Raw genomic sequence first — 25,473 nt, 5'->3', positions numbered from 1 at the left:
TTTCCAAGAGTCTTTTATTGCCAACAGTCTTAGAGAGTGTTTTCAAGTCATTAGGTACCAGAAACATTTTGAAAACTTCTAATAAAAAAATCTCAAACCTTTAAACTAAAGGTGTCAAGTAGCAGTCATTTTTAAAAGAATTGTGAAAAGGCCCTCTATGGAAAACATTCATTTAAACTCTGGGTGTTATGCCTGAAGGCAGTACTCCAGAAGTACTCTAGAAGGAGAAGGCTGTCTTAGTTGAACAGGGATTTTCCCTTGGAAATGAGACTAAAATGGAATGTGTGTCCCCAGTGGAAGCAAGATCAGGTGACGTGGGAAGAATGCTGAGATGCTGTTTGCCAGTGTAGGGAGAAAATTTGTGTGGTTAAAGCTCAATTGGATATGAAGCTGCTAAAAATGTGGAGGATAATAAAAAGAGTTACTTCAGTATCAGTGACAAAACTCAGCTTAGAAATAAAATCAGCCCATTGAGGGTGAAGATGGTCACCTCACAAGCAGGGACATGGACAAGGCAGAGGTCTTCAATGCATTCTTTGCCTCTGTCTTCAACATGAATGACAGACCAAAGGAGGCTCAGTGCCCTGGGCTTCAAGGACCTTAACTGCAAGAATGATCAACTCCCAGTTAACCCTGAATTGTGTGGGACCTAGTGCTCCAGCTGGATCCCTACCAATCTATGAAGCCTGACAGGGATTTATCCAAGCATCCTTTATAAGAGCTGCTGTTGTCTTTGCAATATCTCTCTCAATGATTTTCATGGGGTTTGAGAATCCAGAGGTCTCAGCTGACTGAAAGCTGGAGAATGTTGTCTCAAGATTCAAAAATGGCAGGTAGGAGGACCCTGGAAACTACGGGCCCATCAGTCTCATTTCAGTGCCCAGTAAAATCATGGTCAAGATTATTCTGGGAGGTATTTGAAAACCTGGAAGACAATGCAGTCACCAGTGACAGCCAGCACAGCTTCTTGAGAGGGAGGAGTCCTGCTTATCAAATGTGATTTCCTTTTATGGCAAGTACCCCACCTTGTTGTTCAAGGGAGGCCAGTTGATGTAATCTTTTGGGGTTTCAACAAAGCTTTTCATAATGTCTCTCTCAGAACCCTTCTAGACTTAATCTGGACATCTGTGCAGCCCACAGATGGATAAACACATCCTGTGGTGGGTGAGCAGCTGGCTCAAGGGTCAGGCACAAAGGGTTACAGTGACATCAGACTGGTGTGACCTGTCACTGGTGGGGTTGCACAGGGCCCTGTCCTCAGCCCTCTGCTCTTCAACACCTCCATAAATGACTTGGATGAACTACTCAATGGAATACTAAGTAAGTTTCCTGATGATACTACAGGTGCTGGATTCTGGACCTGTGATCGTGGAGCCCTAGTTGTGTGTGTAGGCTGGGGAATGGGAGGCTAGAGAATGGAGAATAAGACCCTGGAGAGCAGCAGTGTGGAAAAGGACTTGAGGATCCTGCTCCATGGCAAGTTGAACATGAGTCAGCAGTGCCCTGGCAGCTAGGATGGCCAGCTACGTTGTGGGGTGCATCAGGCACAGCATCGCCAGCCAGGCAAGAGGGGGGACTGTCCCACTCTGCTCTGAGCTGGGGCAGCCTCACCTTGAGTCCTAAGGGCAGTTTTGGGCACCACAATATAAAGAAGACATTAGGCTATTGGAGAATGTCCAATAGAAGGCCATGAGGATGGTGAAAGGTTTGGAGAGGAAACTGTATGTGGAGCAGTTGATTCTTGGCTTCTCATCTTGCAGGAGACTGAGGGAAGACATAGTCTACAATTCTCATGAGGGGGGGGAACCCCTTCACTGTCGTGGACAGTGACAGACTTTGAGGTATGAAGCTGAGGCTGGGGAAGTTGGATGGATACCAGGAAAAGGCATTTCACCCAGGGAGTGACTGGGTGCTGGAACAGGCTCCCCAAGGACGTGGTCACAGTGCCAAGCCTGACAGAGTTGGAGAAACATTTGGACTCTCAGGCACATGGTGTGATTCTTGGGGTATATTTCACAGGGCTAGGAGAGTTGCATGATCCTGATGGATCCCTTGCCGCTCAGAATATTACATGATTCCATGAATGCTATGCAGCTGAGGGTGGCAAGCTCTGCATCTGCCATCCCCAGGGCTGGAGGAAGGCTTTGTCTCTGCTTTCTGGAAGTAGGCTCAGTCCTTTTGCCTATCTGCTTGGGGGGCTGGCTGTCTGCTCCAGTTAGGCCAGGCATGGCTGCTCCCTGGAAAGAGGCATTTTGCAAGAAGCCACTGTAGTGAAATTTTGTGCTGCCTTCAAGGCTTGTTTCCAACTGCTCTAATAAGGAAATGGAAAACACAGCTGTGCATAAAGTGCTAAACACCAAAAAGCTTGGGTCCTAAAAGTGAGTGCTCAGGTGCTTCTGAGCAGAGGTGTGCTTGTGTTCCCCTGCAGGTGTCATTTCACCTGCCAACACAACTAAGGACAATCCCAGCAGAAGAAGGGAACCAGCCATAGTAGGTCTGGAGACATTCCCTTCTTGGGGCCAGGCTCGTGGGGGCCAGGTACAACAGCAGTTATTGGGGGTTTCTGCTGCTGTCCTGTGGACCCCCAGGACCTGAAGAGGGCTGGAGACACTGTGCAGAGGCATGCAGAGTTTGCAGGTGCCCCTGATGCATTCAGAGCTGCATTTCTTCTCCCCAAGAACAGCGTAACTTCCCAGGGCGTACTCAGGCTCAGCTTTAGTCCAAGTGATCAAAAGGGAAGGAAGGGCCTTTGCAAGAAGACCTGTGGCCAGTGGAGGAAGAGGACTAGGGTTACATCTTCCCGCTGACATGGAGACAATGTCCTCTCCACAGTACATAAAGTGGCTGCACTTGTCCTTGCAGTCACTCTCCACAGAAACATCATGGAGTGGAATACCCTTTTCTATTCTCACCTATTGAGTGTCACCTACTTCCAGCCAAGCCTACCTTTCCAGAACAGGGCATCATCTGGCTCAAAAGGACTTGTATTAACGCTTACATGCTTTCACGAATATAGTGTTTGTTGAAAACAAACACATGTGTTGTCTCTGTCAAAGTACATGGAGCTCCTGTGGTGGTGTAAAGTCAATGTAGCAGAGGTCCAGGTCCTCATGTGCCATTTGGTCCTCTGATATTTTTCATCCCTGATTCTACTGGGTTGAGCAATTGATTGATTTACTAATATCCCTATGCACTTTTTGAATGGCACACATTCTGCTACAAAATGTGTCTCCCTTCAGGTCAGTTAAAAAAAACCCAAGCCCAACCCCAAACCCAGCAAATAAACTTCATTAGGGAACCTGAGCATAAGAGAATAGACTCAAGTCCATTTTACATGCATTTCAGTCAAGTAATAGTGCTCACTGTTTTATTACTTTGGTTAAACATATACAAACTGAATAATCAGAAAACAGTTGCATGACACTTATATTCCAAACTACATTGCTCAAGGACTTCCTCAGAGACAAAACTTGTCTCTATAGCTAAAATATCACAGTCAGCAGAGAGGCAAAGACTTGAGATTCACAAAAGTGGTTAGGAATATAAATTATCACAATATTTCCACATACATTATTTTTCCTGCAATTCTCAGTTAAAAATGTTTCTAAAAGTAATAAATATTATTAAATAATTGTACAATAAAACTTCCTTTTACAGCAAAATAGTCACTTTTTAGTTTTGTTGTTGCTGCCCACACAATGCAAAGAAAAACATTTACCTCGAAAGAAGAAATCTAGCTTCTTTCAAGTTTTAACTCTGCAGGACTTTACTAAGAAGCAGTTATCACAGCAATCCAGACAAAAAGGACACAAATATATACTAATTATAATCTTCACATTCTTCACTTAGTAGAAAATTTCACTTAATTTTGCATTAATGTATGCCTGGGTGTGTTTGGTGTCTTTTTCCTCATGGAAGAAAAAGGAGGACTGCTGGAAAAAGTTTTTATTTGACCTGGACTTTATTTGATCTTCATGATAGCTGCATAAAGTGTAAATCTGCATCTTAATCTCAAATTCTGAGGCTTTGTTTTCTGAGTCATCTGCACTGTCTCTTACACAGTGGGGTAGCAGAATGAGTCACCTAGCTCTAGCTTCTTTCTTCCTTTGGTTTCCATGACCTGTTGTGTTGTCAAACAAGGTATAAACACTCTTTGTATGGTGCTTTTGCTAGAAATGTGTAGCTCTGAAATCTTATCCCCTTTACTGAGACAAAGAAAAGAAAAAAAAAAAAGCCCTGTATTTTCTCCCTGGAAGCCTTAGGAGATAGTTACGTTGGAGTGTGCAGAGGAACAGATCAGGGCTTGTGAACATAAATGTCTCAATAAGAGATGAGCAGTAGGCTTTGTATCCCCAGAGGTTTTGCTTTAACTCTCAACCAATTAGCATGGTTATAATTTGGCAACAACTCTCTATTCTCATTACTGGCTTAAATGCCTACTGGCTCATGTTTCCAGGCTTCACATTTCTTATCCCTGAAGTTTGCTCTCCCCAGACAGCTTTTCACTCTCTATCCAAGCCTCTGGCTAACTGCAGGCAAATTGTATGTCCATGTTATCTTTTCGGTGAGCCTGCCCTCATTACAGCTGCATCCAATGCAGACATGGCCAAGGTCCACAGACATTGTATGCGAGTGAGTAGAGTAAGTCCAGCTGATCATAGAGCATTTAGCGGAAATTCACCCACATTTTGACAGCTTTGAGCACACATGGGTGTCTGAAGAGTGCAGTCCTCAGCTTGGGCAAAAAAGTGGTTTTGACAGTGCACTAAGGTATGTCTGAATTTAGACTTGATGCAGACATATTTTGAAACTGTCAGGCAAATAAAAAGGGAAGTATGACTCCTACTTCAGCTTAGACTTCATTTATGCAAATATGGATTATGGTTTACCTAATATAAATTCTTGGTTCTAACACTTACTTTGGATAGACATTGGGAGATAAGAACAAAGTTTGGAAAGCAGGATTTGCAAACTTTTTCCAGAACATTCACAAGTTCCAAATATCCCTCTGATAACTGCAAATTTCTTAGAAGGTGCAAAACTTTGCTGGTTATTAAATCTACTGACAAATATCTAAATATCCATCAATTCTATTATCAATACATTATAGCTGGCATTGATGTGCTAGCAGCCATCACACAAGAGTGTAATTTAAAAAAAAATTCTCCTCATATTACTGCACATGATGCCTGGGGACCATAGTGATAAGAAATGTGACTGTATTATTCCACAGTGAGGAAAAAGTATGAATACAGACGATGGAAAATTTAGTGTTGGCAGGTAATATTTACCAGACTGTTAAACATTTTGTTCCAATGACAGTGCACATTTTGCATTGAAGTCTTGTTCCCAGGACTATGTCCTTTGTTCAAGCTTTTATTGAATGTCTGGCAGACAGGTTTTGGCAGAACCAGTGTTACTTAGCATTGTGAACCCTGCAGGAGATGAAGTGGAGTGAAACAACTGTGTAACTGAGCAAAAAGGCAGGCACTAAGCCATGGAAATTGCATCTTCTCATATGTTGACCAGCCAGGCATGTTTAGTTTGAACATTCTCCTCTTGCATTAAGGAAAGGGAAGCTGCAATTCCTCACTCTGAGCCAACTCCCTTTTGCTAGAAAGTAATTCAGTTTTCAAACCATATTTTCAGGTTTCATTGCTTCTGAAGCATCTGAAATAATTGAAAGTTTGGAAACATGATTTTACCTAGATGTCCAGCCTATCACTGCCAGCAACATTGGATGAATTTTAGTAACTTAATAATTAGTCTAGATTTGCAATAAAAAGTAATCACAATCATCTGGTTCACATATAAATGTTCTTTGTTTAAAGGCATTAAATTTTCATTGTCATTAGTTCCTATACTTGCAACACAACTGAAATCACAACTGTTAATCAGATAGGACTCAAAACCAATGTAGACAGTCTTGCAGGATATTTAGGGTTCTAGTTCTGACTTCTCAGCTATTTATTGGAAAAACATCAAAAGATACTATCATATCACCTAATCTCAGTGATTTCTATTGAGTCTAGAAAATTTTTTCTTTCAGTGAAATCCCACTTCTTGAAGTCATGGCACTGAATTACCACAAGCAAGTGTCTAGTCCTTGAGATTGCATAAAAAATAATAAAAAATATGAAGGACTCCAAACCAAAGGTGAACATTAAAAGACTCACATTATTATGCTGTCAGTTGTCAGGTTTTCAGCTAACTTCTCATCATTTAAATCTATCTTATTACTTTTACATCTCTTAAATTGGTGGCAATGTTGGCTCTTCACAGAAGTGAGCCCAGCCGCTCTAGCAGGTTCAATTAGTTATTGTTGCAACCAGTTTAAAATTGGTCTAATGACAACTGGTTTGGAACTGCTATCCAAATAGCTTTACAGTTTATTTGCCCTTTTCATAAAGGGGGAAGCTAAATCTACCAGAGTGACAGGGACAAAAAACATGTCAGGATCCACAAATGGAGTACTGAGTGGCACACAGGCTCTTCCTTTCTGGACAGTTTTGAGACTGTGTGATGTAGAAAAGCCTCTGTATCCTCACGTGTGGCAGACCTGCTGGCCCATCGTGTCAGGAGGGCACTGTTGCAGGGCAGTGGAGCTATTGCCCCCTTGGACCACACTGCATCTAGACAAGATGTGTGTAACCTTTGCATCATCACTGGGTATGCCAAGCTGGGCAGATTGGCTGTGCTGACGGAGCAGCTCAAAATAGCCACTTCTCCCTGGAGGCACAGTTTGTAAAATATAGTCCGGGAAATTTAGTGTCTCTGTCAAGCAGTTTCATTTTGTGTCTCCTTGACATCAGCTTTAATTTCCGAAACATGCAGCTAAGTGGCTGCTTAAGTTATTAAAGCTAAAGCTAAGACAGTGGTAAAAAAATTAAGATATTTATTTCAGTGTATGTTTAGTGCCTTTAATTCATACACCCAAGTCTTGTCACGTTTTTCCAGGATATTTAGGAATCCTAAACTGACATAGGAAGCAGGTGGGCTTTTTGAAGACACCTAAGGGGGTTATGCAGCAGACTTTTACTGAATTGATATGAAATATTCAAAGGAAAAAAAGACACCTTTCTCTTATAGGTAGTGACATCACAGTGAATACTTTCCAGAACATGGCTACAAGATTAGAGCATGGAGTAACAGCCATTGTATATGAAAAAAGAGTGGCAGCTGAGATAATTTAAACTGGAATATGGTGAGATATGGATAAATAAAGTAATTTTGAGACTATCAAAAAAGTAATTTTGGTGGACACTACTTTGGGATATAAGACCTATTCCTATTTCTTTGCCACTCCCAGTCTACTAAAACAAAATTTTAAGAATTCCACTAAACTCAGTGCCATACTGATTTGGGTTGAATTCAGCATTTAATTGCTCTCCTTTGCTCTCAGCTCCCATTCAGACCTAGAAATATCAAATAATAACTATCTTTAGTAAAATTAATCACAAACATTTGGTTCACTAATGTCTTAATTTGGCTTCCAGATGTCCTAATTACAGAATAAGGTGTATTTTTACATAGATGCAGATTACATGATTAGTCTTAGGTGTCTCAATAATTTCAAGTTTTGAGATTACTCAAAATAAAACTTTCAAATTGCAACTTCTCCATATTTAAAAGCAAAAGGTACAAAAAAATTATTTCAGAATTTTAACATGATAGTCCTGCCTGAATATATTCAAAGTGAATTCTTCAGTCAGTTTGACTATAGTTTGAAAAATTTTTAAACTTAGCAAATTCTTAGAACTAAATGTAACTTTAAGTATACTCTGGGATAGGCAGGTACTTAACCTAGACTTACCCTGCTAAGTTTTTATGAATCAAGTCTGAAGATTTGATTTGAGAGACTGGTGCTAGAGAAGACCTTGAATTGCTGAAGGCTAAATCTTGACTCTGGCACAAGTATTGCATTTACAGGAACTGTGTCTATTGAATTTGACTCATAATAAGATTCATAGAATGGGAAAATAACTTTATATAATGCTTTAATGTGAACAGTACAAACATCCCTTAAAGCATTTCCCAGTACCAAAAGTCAAGGGCATTTCTGTCAGAAATGTGTCTTTATTGTATGTGTATTTTCTAAACTTGATATTTAGAGAAAAACTAGTATATTTCCAATACCTATCACTTGCTGAATGCCAAAATGAAGTTATGCTTTGGCAAGTAAATGCAAGTGACATCATTTGCAAAACTGACCACTGAGTTCAGATAGTCTTCACTGCTTATAAGAAGAAAAGATTTTTCAGATATGTCTTTGAACAGTCATGTACATCTTGTATTAAGTCTATTAAACACAAGTTATTTGAACTTGTCTAATCAGTATGCAACATCTCGTTTGAAACTGTTAATTCAAGGACACCTAGATCTTCACCATAAGCAGAGAACTACTTAGCCTTAGCACTGAAATGAATAAATTGAAGTCACAGTATACTGTTACAATATCATAGAAAAATCAAAGCACACACCTTGTACACATAGAGATCACACCAAGTCATTGCTAAAGTAAGATACAAATGTTTCAAATAACATCATATAAGAATTCAAACTTGACGTCAGAAAGATAAAATCCTTTTGATATCAGTGACACTGAATAATGCTTTTAAAAAATATTGTATGCTAAATTTCTGAGTTGGAATTCTAGTTACTGAATTCAGATTCCTTCCATGGTTAACTAGCATAATCCATCTATAATCCCCATAGTTGTGCTTCTTAGGTAAAATCAGAAGTAAGATTTGTAATACTAAATTTCTCAAGAAATTGAGACTGCTGGATTCTATTTTTTTTATCTGAACAATCACACTTGTCATTTTTCTTTTGGTAAAAACACATGGCACAGAAGATAGTTTTATACTGTCAACAGACTGACTTGAAAAATATAAATATATACTGTATTAATATATATAATGTGTATATACACTATCAACATTCACATTAGAGAATCTAAACAATTTTGTTGAAATTACTTTTAAGAAAGCCTTTTGCTGTGATTTCATGTCACATAAAGCACTGAAAATGTTCAAGTGTACCATATGAAATGTGGCTTCTTAAACTAAAACAAAATATACTTGTGAAATGTATGTGAATATGTGGGGGTTTTTTAATGCACATTTTCTTTTCAGATCTGCAATTTCTACCAGTTATAGCTTGCAAGTTGCAATAACTAAAAGAGTTATCTGGAGTCAGTGTTTTCTTTCAGCAGGCTGTTGCAGGCAGAGTTCACTCACTGAAGAAACTATAGGCAAATTATTCTCAAGGTGATAGTTGATGAGATGACTTATGCTGTCAAAGACACGATCTTTTGTACGAACCTTCAAAAAAAGGATGCAAGAAGACAGATTAATGAGTAATGTACTTTCCCCCTTAACTTCACACTAAAATTGTCTAAAATGACAAAATCTTATTTTAGAATCTGATCCCTCTTCCATCAAAATTGGTGGAAATTTGGCACCTATCCAGTGTGGCTCCTGTTTTTTCTCTCACTCCCCCTATTTTCACCAAATATGTATTTTGCATGCAATTCCATGGACCAGCATACTTTTATTACTCTTTCTGAATAGGTCTGCTTGAATACTTCTGCTCATGATTTTGTTTCACTGTAAGTCAGATTTTTAGATCAATTTTTTCTTCTTTGAAGGACCACCTACTTCTTTGAGGTGTTTTCACCTTTTTAATTAGAAAGCACTATTGTGCCAGATATGTTAGAATCCAGCTTCTTTGAGCACCTCAGCATTTTTGTGCTTCTCTTAAGATTTTCTTCTTCCACTACTCGAAAATTCCCATCCTAGAAAGAGATCCAGCCACCATATATACTTACCTTGGGGTTGCCCTATGCTGCCCAATACATCCTTGTGCCATAACTTAAACACTTCAGGGCAGGAAAAATTATTTTTCTAGCCCACACACCAGCCCTTTGTGGCAGCATCCTGCTGGTATACAACATTCCATCCATGGTAGGAGGAAACTGACATTGCAGGATTAAACAGTCAAAATTATCAGAAGCCAAAAACTAATCTATATTACAAAGCAATCTTTAATTATTTAGCCACATATCCACAAAACATTTCCTTCCTAGGTTTCAAATGAGTTAGGCATACAGCTACTGCAGGCAGAGCACAAATCCACCTCGAGCAAACATCATGTTGCACTAAAACTTTCTTTTGGGCTGGCTCTACACTGCCTCAAGCAAATGCCTGTGAGCACTGTTCTGAGAAAGAAATGTCATCTATTCTCCTTGAACTTTTCTTAGGAAGAGAGAACTACTTGTGTTAAAACTTTAAAAAGTCATCTTATGCTGTGGTGGACACCTCTCCTGAAATAATTCAGTTTCAACATTAAGTTCTGTAAAATCTGCTATAAGCTTAACACAGTATGTCCCATGGTGACATAGAAAAAGGAAACTAATAACTTTGATGGCATATGATGCTTTCTGGTCAGTCTGCACATAATTATGTCACTGAAGGCATCCAAAAGGCTCTCCCAACCTCTGAAGCATTCTGCTTTGAAATGTCACTTTTTCTAAAATCAAACTATATTTTCAAAATGAAAATACACCTTTAAAAAAAGCACTAACTTTACTTATCTGTATTCTGAGATGTTCTGACTGTAAGTTAGACACCCTACCATCACCAGAGTCTAATTCTAAATCTAGAAAAATCCAGCAGTCCTCCATTTTAAGCATCTGATATCAGACCGAGAGATCTCTTTTTCCTTTTTTCACTTTTTTTGTTAGCTGGATGACAGCAGAAGCAATTGGACAGTTAACTCTGCTCTGAAGAACACACCCTTAAGACCTGTTACATGTCACTGGGTACAGTGTGTGAAATTAATTTTCAGGCAACATTTGTGTGAATCAGTCTTCAAGAACAATCCTGCTGAGACCAAGCAGACAAAATGCAAGCCACTGGCATGCTGTGGTGGCTGGCCACACACTGGCATTTTATTGATGATTCTCTACCTTGACAAGCTGCAAATAGGGATGCTCAGAGGCTTTGTCAGGATCCTACAAGTCATACAGAGAGCACAGCTGTCTGTAACTAGCTACAGTTGCAGAAAATCATTGTTCTGGAACAGTGCCTCCTGAGCAAGGCACCTCAGGGCCATGATGGTACAAGCAGGCTGAGGGAAGGGATAGGTGCAGATAACAAGCAGGTCCCTAACCAAGGAGGTCACCAAATTAGAGATGCACTAGAGGCAGTGCAGCAAAGATGGGGGGGGCATCCTGTACAGGAAGAAAATATCCTGGAAGTCATCATAGGACCTGAGTATTCCATGCCAGTCAGCACTGCAGAAGAGCTCCTGGTGGGACACAGCGTTCCTGCACTTGCCACATCACACAGCAGCGTTTCCTTTGCAGTAGCCGGTAACAGTAATTTGTGGGTTTATGCTGAAAAGAGTATTAGGCTATCTTTTTGCAGGAGTCATAAAACTGTTGGTGAATTTTAGCAAAGGAGGCCGCCCCTCAAGAGGTGTAGAGCCACTCCCCTGGGCTGGTGTACCCATCAAATTCAGGACTAGGCAGCTGGCACCTCAAAAGTGCAAAACCATTCTTTGACTGGCCTCGTGTGGAAAATGTAATTAATTGCAACAAGTACCATGGGTGCTCCTCATCACTGCAATACAGACTCTGCAGGACTGACATAATTCTGCCACAGCTTTCTCAGCTCAGATGCCTACAGGCTGGCATTCATGGCAGTTTCTCACCTTGCAGCTGGTTATCTGAAGTTGTGCTTTATAGAGGAAAAGGAGTTGCCTACTTGCAGCTACCAGGAGAATAAAGAATAAAACTCATAACAATGGTTCTAATCTCTCTGAAGAGCTCACGCCTCCACAGAAGCTGGACGGGACAGGCTACAGAAAACTAGAACTCCCTTGCTCCCTCCATCCTGCTGTGTGGAAAGTCCCTTCATCAGCTGAGGGAGCTATTGTGCAGCAAAGAGATAGAACAGGCCTACCCCAATTGTCTCCTGGGCGTATGTGCTGGAAAACACAGAGGGCCTGGTCCATATCCCAGGTAACAGACCTGCCAAGTGGAAGTTGCCAGTGTGCACGCTAGTCAAACCTCCCTCCTTTAGCAAGAATGCTGCACTTTTGACCAAGACTACACAGTCAAAGTGTGAACTTGCTTGGGAATCAGGTCCCTAAGGCTCCCTGCAATGTGCAGAAGCTATGCTCTAGGTCTTCTGCTAGGCATCAGGGAGAGAATTAGAGATGTGATGGCACAACAGAGATACGACGTGGTGCTTATGATAAGGTGTGAATAAGCTGCAAAGAAGATTAAAGGCATTTAGATAAAATGAGTAGAGCCAGAACCGTCATCTATTAGTGAGGAATTAATCAGTGCTTACAGTTCCTTCTGGATCCACCAAAAGAAGATGCTTGGCTTGTCCTTTGTGCATGCCTGTCAGCACATAGGAGCCAGGATTTGTGGTACTCTTCCTCACAAGGAAATCTCCACATTTCTTTAATAGCTGTTCTGCTTCTTTCCTGCTCATCTCTCCTTGATACCATGGCTCAGTGCTCAGCTCTTCAGCCTCAGTCTGGACAGCTACTTTGGATAAAGGAGGGCCGGTGCATCCCATGGAGGTGGATTTCTTCAACATAGCCTCAGATGTTTGATTCTTGAGAGCATCTTCAAATGGTTCTGATTATGGAAATAGAAACAAGAGCAGGATCATTCAGAGGTAAATCATGTAGCAAAATGGTGATATTCTGGTCATTTTAAACTGGATTTATTTTGCATTACAGCCACTTCTCTTTATGAGAAAAATGAGGGAAAATATACTAATAGACTTACCAATTTATATAATGTATGTAGACTGAGGAGTGTAATGTGTTTAAAATGTATGTTATGCACAGAACAATACTGGCAAAAATCAGACTGAACTTTGGCAGGATCTTTTGAAAGGTACTGCTTTATTTCAGCAGTGGCTATTGTCAACAGCTGAATTTATACGATCTGGTACCAGGCAAATCTCTCCTTCAGTCTTTCTAGGTACGTTAGACAGTTTAATTTCAAATAAATTGCATAGTAGGGATACCTAATGTCATTATACTCATATCTGGTCTCTGTTCAAATTACTTATTCATTTAAAAATTATCCATTACTGAGTCTCCAGCCCAAGGCTATGTCTAGTAGGGAACATTCACCCTCACACTCAGCCCACTCCTAGCCTCCATCTAGGAAGAGAACCTTGCAAAACAGACACAAGTTAACACATTTAGCATCATTTGCCTTGCTAAAATCAGCCTTGGGGGAGCATCTTTTAAACCTCAGCTAAGTCCTGAACTCAGTGCAATTGTAGAGTTGAGTGTAAAGAAGTGTCATTATGGATCCCAGCAGTCTCACAGAAATAGCAAATATGTCATAGGGTGCTTTGTTACATGTTGTACTGACCTCTTGGAAGCTTTTTACTCTTGAAAGACCTTCATCTAGCCCACCAGTGCATTTCAAAAAGAAATGTTTTTCTGTGCCCCTAGGCTTACAAAAGGACATCTGGAGAGTGAACGGCACAGCAAAATGATACATCAGCTCTAAACAGATTGTTCCGATGCAAGGAGTACAAAGCCCTGTTTGCATGGGGCCACAGAAAAGGTAGTTTAGGTCAAAGAAATAGGAAAAATATTGTGCTGTCACAGCTTATTGATATCTCAGCTAGTTATTAAAGCTAGTTAATAAATCTCTTCACTATACTGCAGTCTGCACGAAGTCCAACTTAGGTTTAGCTTGACAAACCACTAACTTAGGGTTAGTATTAGAAAATTGGCACATTTTCTAATACTACTTTTCTCTGATGTTCCAATGGCTGATAAGAGTTAAAATCCCTGATTTCAAACAGCAGATTTTTCTCATTTCAGATCTATATTCAAAGATAGATACTCTCTCAACTTTCATCCTCCTCCTTTCTTTCAACTGAACATCTCACTAAGCTGTGGAAATAGAGCCATATCTCAGTAAAAACATGCCAGAAAAATGGTTTCTGTATACTAAGATAACAGAAATGTAGATATTTTATTTTACAAATAAAATAACTTGTAGGCACCAACTGCTTTGTCTCACTGCCTTTTAATTATATGAACTGAATTAAATAAAGCATGGATAAGCAATTTATTTGAGGGAGGAAGAGTAAATAAACCAAGAAAATGTTCTGTGCATCAAATGCTTTCACTGTTTCTTCACTTTTCATATCTTCTCAAGGCTGAAAACAAGGTGTATTAGTAGCACCAATACCAAACTATGGCTGAGGCTTAAGCTGTGGTTTAGCAGCTATGGTGATGATTCTGATCTAGGAGAAGCAGCCTTCAAAGTTGGAAAAGATAGGGCAGTAGGCCTACCCAGAGAAAGAGGTAACTCAGTACTTTAATTTCCATGCTAGATTCCTTGTGGCATAAAGCTTTTCATATATGCACTGACTCCCTCGTAATATACTCACAGGACAGGCTGAAGACAATTCTTCACCCATCCATACCTTCACCCTCCTTCACTTTCCTGTATGGCAAGATTCCTGATTAATTTTTCTTCTGACATAATTGCCTCTGATGTTAAGGATAACATGGGCTGCAACTCATGCAGCCTTAACTCAGAAATTTTCAGACTAGCTCCAAGTCTCCAGCCACCTTTAATTTAGTTCAGTCCAGTATGAAACCACAATGGATTCTAAAATTCATCATAATTACACCAGGAACATTAAATTTGGAAAACTAAAATTTTCCTAATTTTTTTTTAATACAGAGCTAATGCATAAACATATTTGGTCACTTGTTAGAAAGAAAGTGAATAAGAAAGGAACTCACTCATGTCAAACAGATCCTTTCCTGGGCTGCTTGCTTCAGCATCCTCTGCTGTTCCACTGAAGGTACTTTCAGCGTCTGCCTGAAGTGCCAGTAGATCTTCTCTATTTATGTGCTGGGTGTTTACATATATTGGCAGCTCTGCTGGTGGTGCTAGTTCTGATTTCTCTTCTGACATACTACAAATATCCAGAGATCCTAGAAAATCCAAGACCTTTTTTTAATCAACAGAACAGTATTGAACAATTACCATCACACCACATCACCACAGGTTTAAAATTTCCTGACTGGGAGATGTAAAGTCAATAATTGCTGGATCTAGTAGAAAAAGTGTTGATTAATGGATTCAGAACTGTATTTCAATGAGGGTATGGTGGGGCTGTTTCCCAGGAGGAAAGGAAATCTTTGTACATAAAGACTGTAAATTTAAAAAATTATATTCTGTTGGGGAGTCATGAGAGGAGGAGAAGGTATAAAATCCTCAAATGTGTGCAGATTGACAATAGAGAATATAATCTGGCATTTGAACAAAAGCATCCATAGAAACACAGTAAAGCTATCACATAAAGCTGGATGGGGTGAAATTTTATATGTATTTTGAAATTACTTGAAACTCAAGACAACAAAAGGAACATTATGCACTATTTTCTATTTGTTGAGTAGAGAGCATTGCTTCCCATTTTGAATTAAATTTCTCACTTTAGGCTTTTCATTTGAAAATTCTATTTTGCATACCCTAGTGGGTCAGATTTTCAGAACAGATCATGCAGCAGACACTTAATTATCATGGGGTTTTAAGATACAGAAAGTTAGAAAGCTGAAAGTCTGGGTAACTCTTTATGAACTGCTCTGCAGAAGAAAGTATTTCATGAAGGTGTGCATTTAATAATTTATCCAGAGGTAATTATCAAATGCTTTTCAGAGGTATCAACACTAAAACTCAAAGGGAACCCATCAACCAAATTCAGTACATTGGCTTAAGACTTTGAGGCACGAGACTTTCACATGCTTTGCCCTTCAAGACCACTTGCAGTATTACAGCTAAAAATAGCAAAACTCACCTTGTTTAACTGGCCCGTGATGCCATTCTTCACTGAATTTTTCTCCTAAGTGATGGCTCTGATAATAAATTTGCTCTCCTCCCACTCCTGATGCAGACTAGAATGGACACATGTGCAAGGAATTTTTCAATTGCCTTTAAAATGCTCAGACACATTACAAGTGGCTCTGCTAATTTCCTTGGATGTATTTTCTGTACTGTCACTCTTCCACTTCATCTTAATGTCAGAATATATATATATGCCAAATACATTTGAGTAAGAGTAAGATATTGCCAGTGACCTTCACTGTTCTTCTCTGCTTTCTGCTTATAGTCACCCCCATGATACCAAATGATGCAACATTTCTTTAGTTTGTACTCACATAGTGAGTTTTGACAACCTATTACTGGGAGAAGTGCTCCACAGAAACACACGTGGGACCAGAAGACAGCCCAGCGCTCTTCACAGCTGAAAGATTCACGTTCGTACCAGGGCATGCACTTGGGCACTAAGGGGAGGATGCTGGCTACAGACAGGACCCCTCTGCATTTAAGCTGAGTTGTGCTGGATCTGAAAACACCTCTTAGGGGGCTACATTGATACTTCAGTCAAACTTCTGACAGGACTACTGGTAGAAATATTCAAGCTGACCTTAGCTCAACACGAGGTGGAAAACCTATCTAGGAACCTGGCTAAATACTGATCACTGCCAAGTCATTAACATAATGAACTGTTAGTAATGAGTGCACTAGATTGTTAAATGATGCTGCATTAAATCATTCCCAATTAATGTGCACTATTTGATATTCTCTGAAGCAGACATGGTCTCTGCAAATGTGGATGCCCCCAGTGGATTTCCATTCCTTGAACCTGGCTAATCTTTTAATACCATGAGGATTTCAACTTCTTTAATTTGTTCTGAACCTGCCTTATGTGTTGCCCCCTGGATCTACAGTGGCCATTCAGATGGAAACTGGCCACACAGGAAGGGCTGCGAGTTACAGACAGTCACAAGGTATCCACCATAAAACCATGTCTTTTAAAAGATTTAGATCAATCAGCAGGATAGTAGAAATGAAATTATACTGACCTGAGCTGTGTCTGCAGCACTGGGAAGCTTTGTTTTGAGCCTGGCATCAAGGAATCCGCCAGGGGGAGGTATTTTATTTGGGATGTTGTTGTAATAGTGATGCTCTGTTGCCTCATTATCTTCCTCCGTCCATGGGTCCTCAAAACTTTGCATCCTATAAGGAAGAGAGTGCTCTCTTTTGCCTCTCACTTGTCAAGCACCTACAGACACTTTCAGCAGTTTAAGGCTGCCTGCCAGAGGATCACTGCTGCATGTTGTATGGACACTTCAGCTATCAATGTAAGTCGGGAAACAATGATGGATCATGCAGCAGATCTTCTCTGTTTAGACAAACTGACATAAACCTTCTTTGTAATGGACCAAATTCTTTCTGCTGAGTAGAGTGTGTTTAAACATAGCTTTGAAGACCATTATAAACTGCATTAACAACTTTATCTAACCTTAAAATAGCACTTGTATTATTAATTGATTGACTGACTAGGCTCTAAACAGCTGTCTTTCATTATGACATCTCTATCACCAATGTAATTCTACAACTTCACAAAGTCAAGAGATGTGAATACAGCCTGCTTCCAGATTAGGATAGTAGCATTTTATATTCCCTACATACCTATTTCTGCTCTGATATAAGAGATTACAGAGTGTACAAGTTCAGTAGGGTTTCTTGTAAGGTTAGTAAACACATAGCAGTCCATGTGTCTAAAGAAAACAGACTGCTATTTCTCAGCCTTTTGAACATATACGAGCAGACAAAGTTTGTATCCTCCAGATATCACTGCAGTCAAACCTCCCTGAAATACATCACATTCCTAGAAACATCACCCTAATATGAGAAATACTGAAACATCATTAGGCATTTTGGAAGCCCAGCAGTCTGACCTACTCCATCTAAACTGACACAGCTGCTGTGACAGTAATGAGGAAATGCCACAAATAACAACCATTCTTAGCCATCCAACTCTGCCTACTAACTACAGCACAAAACATCTGATCATTTTAACATCATTGTGAAATCCATATTTAGCCTATTCTTTTAAATTGACTGTACTTCTTTCATATTTGTTAGGTAAACACTGTTCTGCTAATATAGCAGAAATATTTTTTAAGTGTTCAAGTCTGTCTCCAGCAACATTGTCCACATTTCATCAAGTAAATTGAAAGCTAAAGAAGGTCCTTTAGCCGTCTTCTGGAATTGCACTCACCTATCAGGGAAAGTAGGTGTCTTAGAGGGGCATTGCAAGTACTGCTTAAATCGAAGCTCAAATGCTTGCCCTATGGTACTGATGACATCCTGGGCCAGGCCATCACAGCATTCCAGTATATGACAAGCTAAATGAAAAAGATTGACACATGCAAATCACTGTTTATGTCACGGTGGGATGCAATGACCTATGACAAAATACCTACATGTCAAGCTTATTATTACCCTATTAGTGACGTACACATTTCATTAAAACCCAATTCTGATATAGTGAATTTCAGGTAATCACAACTTCTTAAAGGTTACATAAAATTGCACTGATGTGTAACTGCAATAGACAAGGTCATGAATCTGTTCCACTCTTTTATCAAGTCCACAAACAGAAAAAAACCTCATAAATTTCACCTGTTATTACCTGAATGCAATAGATTATGTAAGAATTCTAAACTTTAAATTGATATTATAAAAATATTAATAGATGGCAATAATAATAAAAGCTTTATTTGTTTTCCTCAGTTTAATTACTTCACTTTTATATCTAATCACCCCAAGTTCACCAGCTGCTCTCTTTTCCCAAATTACACTCTGAGGGAGGAGTAGTATCCACAGATACTTTCTAGATAATGGGCCCTGATCTTATTCCAGGAATGCAGAGATTGGTGCCTGTTCCTGCTTGTTTGCATGGAGACACTCCCAGCAAGCTGCAGGGTTTCTGAGGAGTGCAGAACCAGCAACCTGATTAATTCCAGCATCTCTCTGTGCAACCTCTCTGAATCCACTGTGACAGAGGCAGTAAAGGGGAAGGCTAGCAACACAAGCTCTCTTGCTATAGAAGACTGAGAAACCCTTATCAGCTGTCAGAGCAGCCAAATCTGTCCTGGTTTTAAATCAGAGAATGGCTTGGAGGTCTTGTCATATGCAAAAACACAAAGCGGTGAACTTGTGAAGAGCTCACTCAACATTGCAGGAGCACAGATGGGTGCTAAGCGGTGGAAGCTAAAAATCTCAATGAACAACATCTCAGTGATATCCAGAGAAGCCCGAGTGAGTTAATTCTCCATACTCTGCATTGGACAAGCATATTGTCTACTGGCTATAACCTGGATTGGATTTCAAACCAGATCTTTTCCAAGTCCTGCCACATCTTGTTCAAATTTACTGATTTTTTCACCCCTGACTGCTTTAACAACCTGAGTATAAACTCTTCAGCTGAAAAACTGCATTTTAGTGCCCAGTGTCCAGCTTATTGGAACCAAATGCACTGGATGCCAGTATCCTACAAATAAGGGTTGGTCATGACATTTAGTTAAAGTAATACAAGGAGACTAAGTAGGTTTAGGTACAGCTTTTGCAGAGGCTGAAATATTGGATAGACTTCTGAAGAGGCCAGAATAAAAGGCCAAGGAGCATGTTCATGAAGTTGTGCAAATATGGAATGTCTGCTGTCTCTTCCTCAGCAACAGCAGCAGCAGCAGCACCTCATTCAGCAGGAGATGGCACCAGCCACAGTGCCAAATAGATACGATGGTGTTCTCTTCTCACCTTAGAGCATCTGCTGTGCCAACCAGCAAGCTGAAATGCCTCGTCCAGGGAAAATGCCCCTACCTGCATGCTGAAAGTGGGTTCAGCAGACAAAAACAGGAACTCCACGGTGTCCAAAGACAGAGGCAGACATCCTTGACTAGCATTCATTTTCTGATGCCCTCTGCAACACTGCTATTGGCATTGAACAATCAGCCCCCATGGAAGGTGTACACTTATCTCCAAAAACGTGGACCAAAAGTAGTTAGGCCAAACAAAGCTATAATATTTGCACTCTATAACTAGAGTGCAAATTTAAAGAGGTGACATGGCTCACTGCTAAACCTTTCTGGAGCCGAAATGAAGCATGAGTCATTAAGTAGTTTCAGTAGGTGACATAATGAGTAACCTGTTTCCTTGGATACGTGAATGGACTTTCAGCAGGTAGGAGATATGCTTCTTGTAAAAGGATGAGAAGGTTTGGCTCACACAGAGATGATTTCTTGTGAATGTTACAGCAGAAAATAGACAGCCTTTAGCTTGCTAGATCCAGAATGCAAAGCACGAAGACAGCTTTTCCATCCTTGGGAAGAAATGAGTCTAATACGCAAGCTATACTACAGCATTGGTGGTAGGGTAGCATCAGTAACAGCAGCAGTAACATTTTTGCTAGATACAGATGTAAAAACAAATTCCCTTTTAAAATAATTTGCAGACAACATAGACAGATGATGGTGAAAGAGGGCAATTCAGGTCCCAATTAGACCCTTTTAAAGAATGTGTTTTAATACAGGTGACATGCAATGTCACTGATCTGCAAACCACCACCACCAGATGTATACATGAGTGGGGAAATCACCCATGGGAAAGACATGACAATTAAAGCTTAAAGATCACTGAAAGACAGAATTTCACATGAGGTAACAGTGCTTCACTGCAGCAAAAAGGGCTTAGGAGGGACAAGCCAATGAAGAGGACAAAACCAAGAAAAAATAGGAAGGTGCATTCTCTGCTATGGTGGCAGCCTCTGTTATGCAGATATCATATACCTTTTAAAACAGCTGCAGGAAAATAAAGGAAGGAGGTACCGAAATTATCTGAAATATGGAGGATGTTCACTGCAGCTTGAATGCTACCAGCTGTCAATCTTTTCATAAAGAAAACTAATAAATTACTTGATCTGAACATACCAAAGGAAGCCAACAATATCAGGTGTTCAAGGTGATTCTTCAGTCTAGGATAGCATAGCTAAATAAAGAACAATCACAGGACGCTAAGGATAAACACATTCAATGAAAAATAGAAGGAACATAATACAGGAGGAACATAGTGCAGAAGGAACATAGTGTATAAAATCCACTCATATGGGGACAGAAAACAGAGCACAGGGTTCCACCAAACCCTACAGAGCAAATATTTGATCTACAGTGCTAGTCCCTACATTGGCTGAGATCTCTCAGAACAACTAAATCAGTCTTGGATTTAGCAGAAGGGTACTCCTAAAGCAGGTGGGCTAGAGAGCAGCTCTGCAGCATGCATTCCACAGTCTGACATTGGAGCCTCTCCGACAGGGGACACGTGATGTTGTAATGTAACAAGTATTGCAAAGAACCAGACTATTCTCTACCTTCCATTCCCTTTAAGTTTCCTAGATATTTTGCTTGTGTTCAGCATATTAGTATGCTTAGTACTATTTAGTATTATTTATGAGTTAATACTCTCAAGTCTGTACATCTCTGCACATGGACACAGCAGGTTCTTCAGGTATCATTAAAGATGACTACATATGGAAGCTACTGGCTTAGTTGAACCGATTATAAGGTGGGCAGCTGAGGGTTTGCAGGACTGCATTTTGGAGTTAAAGTGTCTGAATTTTCCAGAACTCCTGTTGGAAGTACTTAATGGGTGGGTTTTTTTGGTGTTTTGGTTTGGTTTGGTTTGGTTTTGTGTTTTTTTTAGCTAGTCTGTTTTTCTCTATCATCTACGAATACTAAATAGATTCTCAGGTACATTACAAAATACTTTGTATGTTGCACTGAGACCTAGTGAACACAATCAGCAAGCAGGTCCCTGCCCCTGACTGATTGCATTATAGCCTTGAATAAAAGTTTGCTGAGAAAGAGAATTCCAGCAAGCTGGCTCAAAAGTTAGCTATTTGATGAAGACTCTGATTCTGCCAGGAAGAGTTAGGCATGTATCTGTTAGGAAGACCTAACAGATTCAGCTGCCTCATAAGATGACTTAATCAGAGGACTGCTTAGCACTTGCACAGTGATTGGGTGTAGGTAAGACTTGGCTGTTGCCTAGAAGCTCACACAGCCAAGTAAGGCAAGTGCTTGATTTAAGACATGAAGAGAATCAAAGTAATATTTGGGTATGAACCAGCAGAAAGACCTATTTATTCCAAGCTTGAGAAGCAAACTGCTGCTACTTATTTCTACACAGTCTTTCCATGGCTCTGTCAAAGGCAATCCTTTGACTGGGCTACGTTCTGCATGTATATTTTTCAGGGTGGGGAGGTGGGGGGTTGGGGATGGAATCTGAACAAAACCACAAATAATTAGTGTTTCTCGAAGGAAAAACAGACATCAAATAGATATTTCTAACTTACCTCTACGATTCACAGGATCCTTAGCCACATATGCAATATAGTCTGAAGTATCCTGTCAAAAAATGAAGATATCTACAATGAATGCAAAAACACATTTGCACTGATTACAGCAAAAGATCACAGTCTAGAGTATGTACAGTCCATTGGGCAGAGCCCCAAATGGCATATTTTGCTCCACAGTTGCATACTTCTTAAACCCCATATAAAAGTTTATGGGTTTTGGTTACTAATTGCACCACTTTCCTTTTTACAGAATGTGATCTAACGCAGCAGAAGTTTAAAATCTCTTCCATCAATTAAACAAACTCAATAGGACTTGGCCCAGGTCTCATTTAGGAGGGAATAGAATTACAAGCCCTTGTGTTCAACTACCCAGAGATATTGGTTCATAACATGAATAATCATCTGGGTCTGTGGCAGGAAGAGTGGGAGTAACAGCGCTGCTCCTCAGAAATACTGAGCAATGGCATTTATTCATGTGTGACAAGCAGGTGTTTACTGCCATATGGCACAGAGGTGCTCAGCCCCTGCTTGGCAGTATCCCTGGATGCCCTCCCCCTGCCACACCTGTTGCCACATGCCTGGTGGATTTTCTGGCAAGAGTACACAGACATTTTCTTGGGGAAGTTTTTTCTTCCTCTCCTGCCACCCCTATGCTCCTGTGCACAAGACTTCCATTATTAAGCGGATGAAAAAGAAAGGCCTGGGTTTCTGGGAAACACTCAGACCTGCTGATATATCTGAAAAATGCCATATTGCCTTGATGCAACCAGGAAGTCCTGGTTAGATCTACTATTTCCGATATACCTGGCAAGTCAGGTATAGCTAAACCCAAGGGATATACAGGATACATCTACCCAAAGCCTTTTCAGGCGACTGATCCAAGATCATTGCCAATTACACCAAGATCTAATGTCATAATAAACATCAATCTTCAGTTAAAAGACAGACTTCTTCAGCACAGTTTTTTCTAGTGCGAGCACACACCACCAGCAGCCATCCAAAACAAATCACTGTACTGAATGTCTATACAATTTCCTTCCTTCTCCCTAAAGGAGAGAGCAAGGGAAATGATGAAGCACAGTCATGGCTTCTGGTGACAGATATGAAACCAAGTCATTTAGTTCATCAGACACAGCAGCAGTGAGGTTGGTCTGTTAAAAAAGCATAGCCCTACCATTTTGTCTCATGATTTCTTACACATCCTGTGGCCCAGTGTCTGGGCAGTGACTACAGTGGAAATAAGGGTGCATATCAACAAGTAAGAGGAAAACATAGATGGCTGTGTCTACGGTAGCAAATAATACAGCGCTCTTGTCTCAGTGTACTGGTTTCTCATAGCATGCCTGAAACTCTCCGAGGGACCAGCACACGCTTGGCATTGATCCCATGAGACCACTATGAGGGAACAGAGTGAATGTGTGGGTGCAAATTGCACTGCATTATTTATTTCAGGGCCAGAAAGAAAAGAAAATGGGCCACAGATCAATTTATTTACTACTTCAGGCATAGCTAATGGATACATTTATGCCTGAGTAAATCCCAGATCTATCTCATAGCTAGCGTGGGTGTGACAGTCTGAAAACACCTACTCCTTGTTTCATTTAGAGCTCTGAGATTCAAGCTGACTATGACAAACCATTAAGGACCTAAGGTGGGCACATTTCAGTGTGGCTAAGTTAGAAGACCCCCATCCAAAAACTATACAGGGATTGGCTGATGCAGCAAAATGATCTTTGACATTCAAGGACTAAAAACACATATGAATGATCTATAATTTTCAGCCTAAAGACATTGTAGTGTTAAAATTTGGATGTATTGCTGAAACTGAAAAACTACTGCCTCCAGGGGCCTGTGAGAGACCTGCCTTATCAGACTTTATGAGATACTCCACTCCAAAATTTCAGCTGATATCTACAAAAACAGATGTCTTGCCTGGCAGCCTGGAAAGAGCCACCTGAAATTACTGCGGAGCGAAGTTGTTTAGTGTATTATAGGAGGAGCTGAAGTGAGCTAAAGTGGATTGAGAACACAGCCTTGGAAGTGAAATAAAAATGGTTCTGAAATGGTGTGTAAAAGGATTGGGTAGAAAGATTTTTAAGCTCCCATATACTGACACAGCCAGAAGCTGACTCATTGCAAAGGGGAACATTGCAAAAGTATATATGGTATTCAAGCTGTTCTCCAGGACTGTGGAACACTTCTCCAGGGGTTATATTTTAAATAATATAATTAATGGTAAGGGAGTGGGAGGAAGGTTGTAAAGCTAATTGCTATCAAAAATGGGAGGCAGCTATCCAGAGCAGAAAGGTTGATGGGATAGAGAAGTGAAAGTAGTCTCACCTCCTAATAAACCAAACTACAAAATAACTTCAGAATAAGATAATCACTTCCTTAAGAAACATGGGCACAGATCTAAGCTTCCTAGGTCACTATGGCCTTTCTCCAACCAGTTTAAAACTCATAAGGAGATAAATCTTTGGAATGGAGCCCAGCTGTGGCTAGGACATGCAGTTTGTTGGTGGCGGTCCTCTAACAGCTGGAAGTTATTAAGGGCTGATGGAAGTTATGTCTGGATGGCTCTCTGATGTGTAAATCACATCCTTACATTTTGTCATCTTGTACATGCACCCAGGACAAAGGAACTAGCCGCTTTTTGCACAAGCTTTTGATTTAAAGTTGTTCCTTACTAGACCAGAGATAAGCTTGTAGAAAAACATTAGATACCCATACCTATTTTCTTCCTCCCAACACCAGAATGAATTCAAGCAGTAGTCTTATTGGGAACACAAATTCGTAATTTCACTATACCTTGTAGGCTCCCTTGCACAATGCAATTTTATTTCTCTGGTGGCTCAATGACTCAGTAGCAAGATTTTTATCTCTCTAAAACATTTGGAAGAGCTTGTTTACTCCAAATCCAGAACTCTACTGCTGTTCCTCTCCTCTTCCCTGGTAAATCATTTCATCAGTGGGCAGTGTGAAATGGTGTTTCCAGGACCTAGCATTTGGGATGGCAGATGGGCAGTAAAGAATCTTCTTACGGAGGCAGGGAACTGTGCTAATCACTCCTCTGCCCACTTCAGGAATTGTTCATTTACAGCATCCATTGCAATCTGTTGTGTTTCAAAGCTGCTGTTGATCCATTTTTTGTTCCCCAAATTATTGTGATATTGTGTCCCTTCTGTAATTGCACTGAGCTCAGCAA

General features: G+C 40.3%; 1 protein-coding gene across 1 annotated transcript in view; it reads right to left on the bottom strand.

Moving 5' to 3' along the window:
• Positions 1–9,108: 9,108 nt before the first annotated feature.
• SHC3 (SHC adaptor protein 3) overlaps positions 9,109–25,473 on the bottom strand; it is a 51,569-nt gene continuing 35,204 nt past the window's right edge. The window contains exons 6-12 of the mRNA XM_005530056.3: positions 22,266–22,317; positions 18,135–18,261; positions 16,933–17,086; positions 15,864–15,960; positions 14,806–15,000; positions 12,360–12,655; positions 9,109–9,323 (exon numbers count right to left, since the gene is read on the bottom strand). Coding sequence (XP_005530113.2) covers positions 9,195–9,323; positions 12,360–12,655; positions 14,806–15,000; positions 15,864–15,960; positions 16,933–17,086; positions 18,135–18,261; positions 22,266–22,317 — 1,050 coding nt within the window. The 3' untranslated portion in view covers positions 9,109–9,194. The remainder of the gene's footprint in view (positions 9,324–12,359; positions 12,656–14,805; positions 15,001–15,863; positions 15,961–16,932; positions 17,087–18,134; positions 18,262–22,265; positions 22,318–25,473) is intronic.

This window comes from Pseudopodoces humilis, chromosome 4 (genome assembly GCF_049639895.1).
Source record: "Pseudopodoces humilis isolate 2021_Gansu_Grassland_sample_001 chromosome 4, ASM4963989v1, whole genome shotgun sequence".
Lineage (NCBI taxonomy): Eukaryota > Metazoa > Chordata > Aves > Passeriformes > Paridae > Pseudopodoces > Pseudopodoces humilis.
The sequence above is the reverse complement of the archived record's forward strand: the minus strand, read 5'-3'. Positions and strand labels throughout refer to the sequence as shown.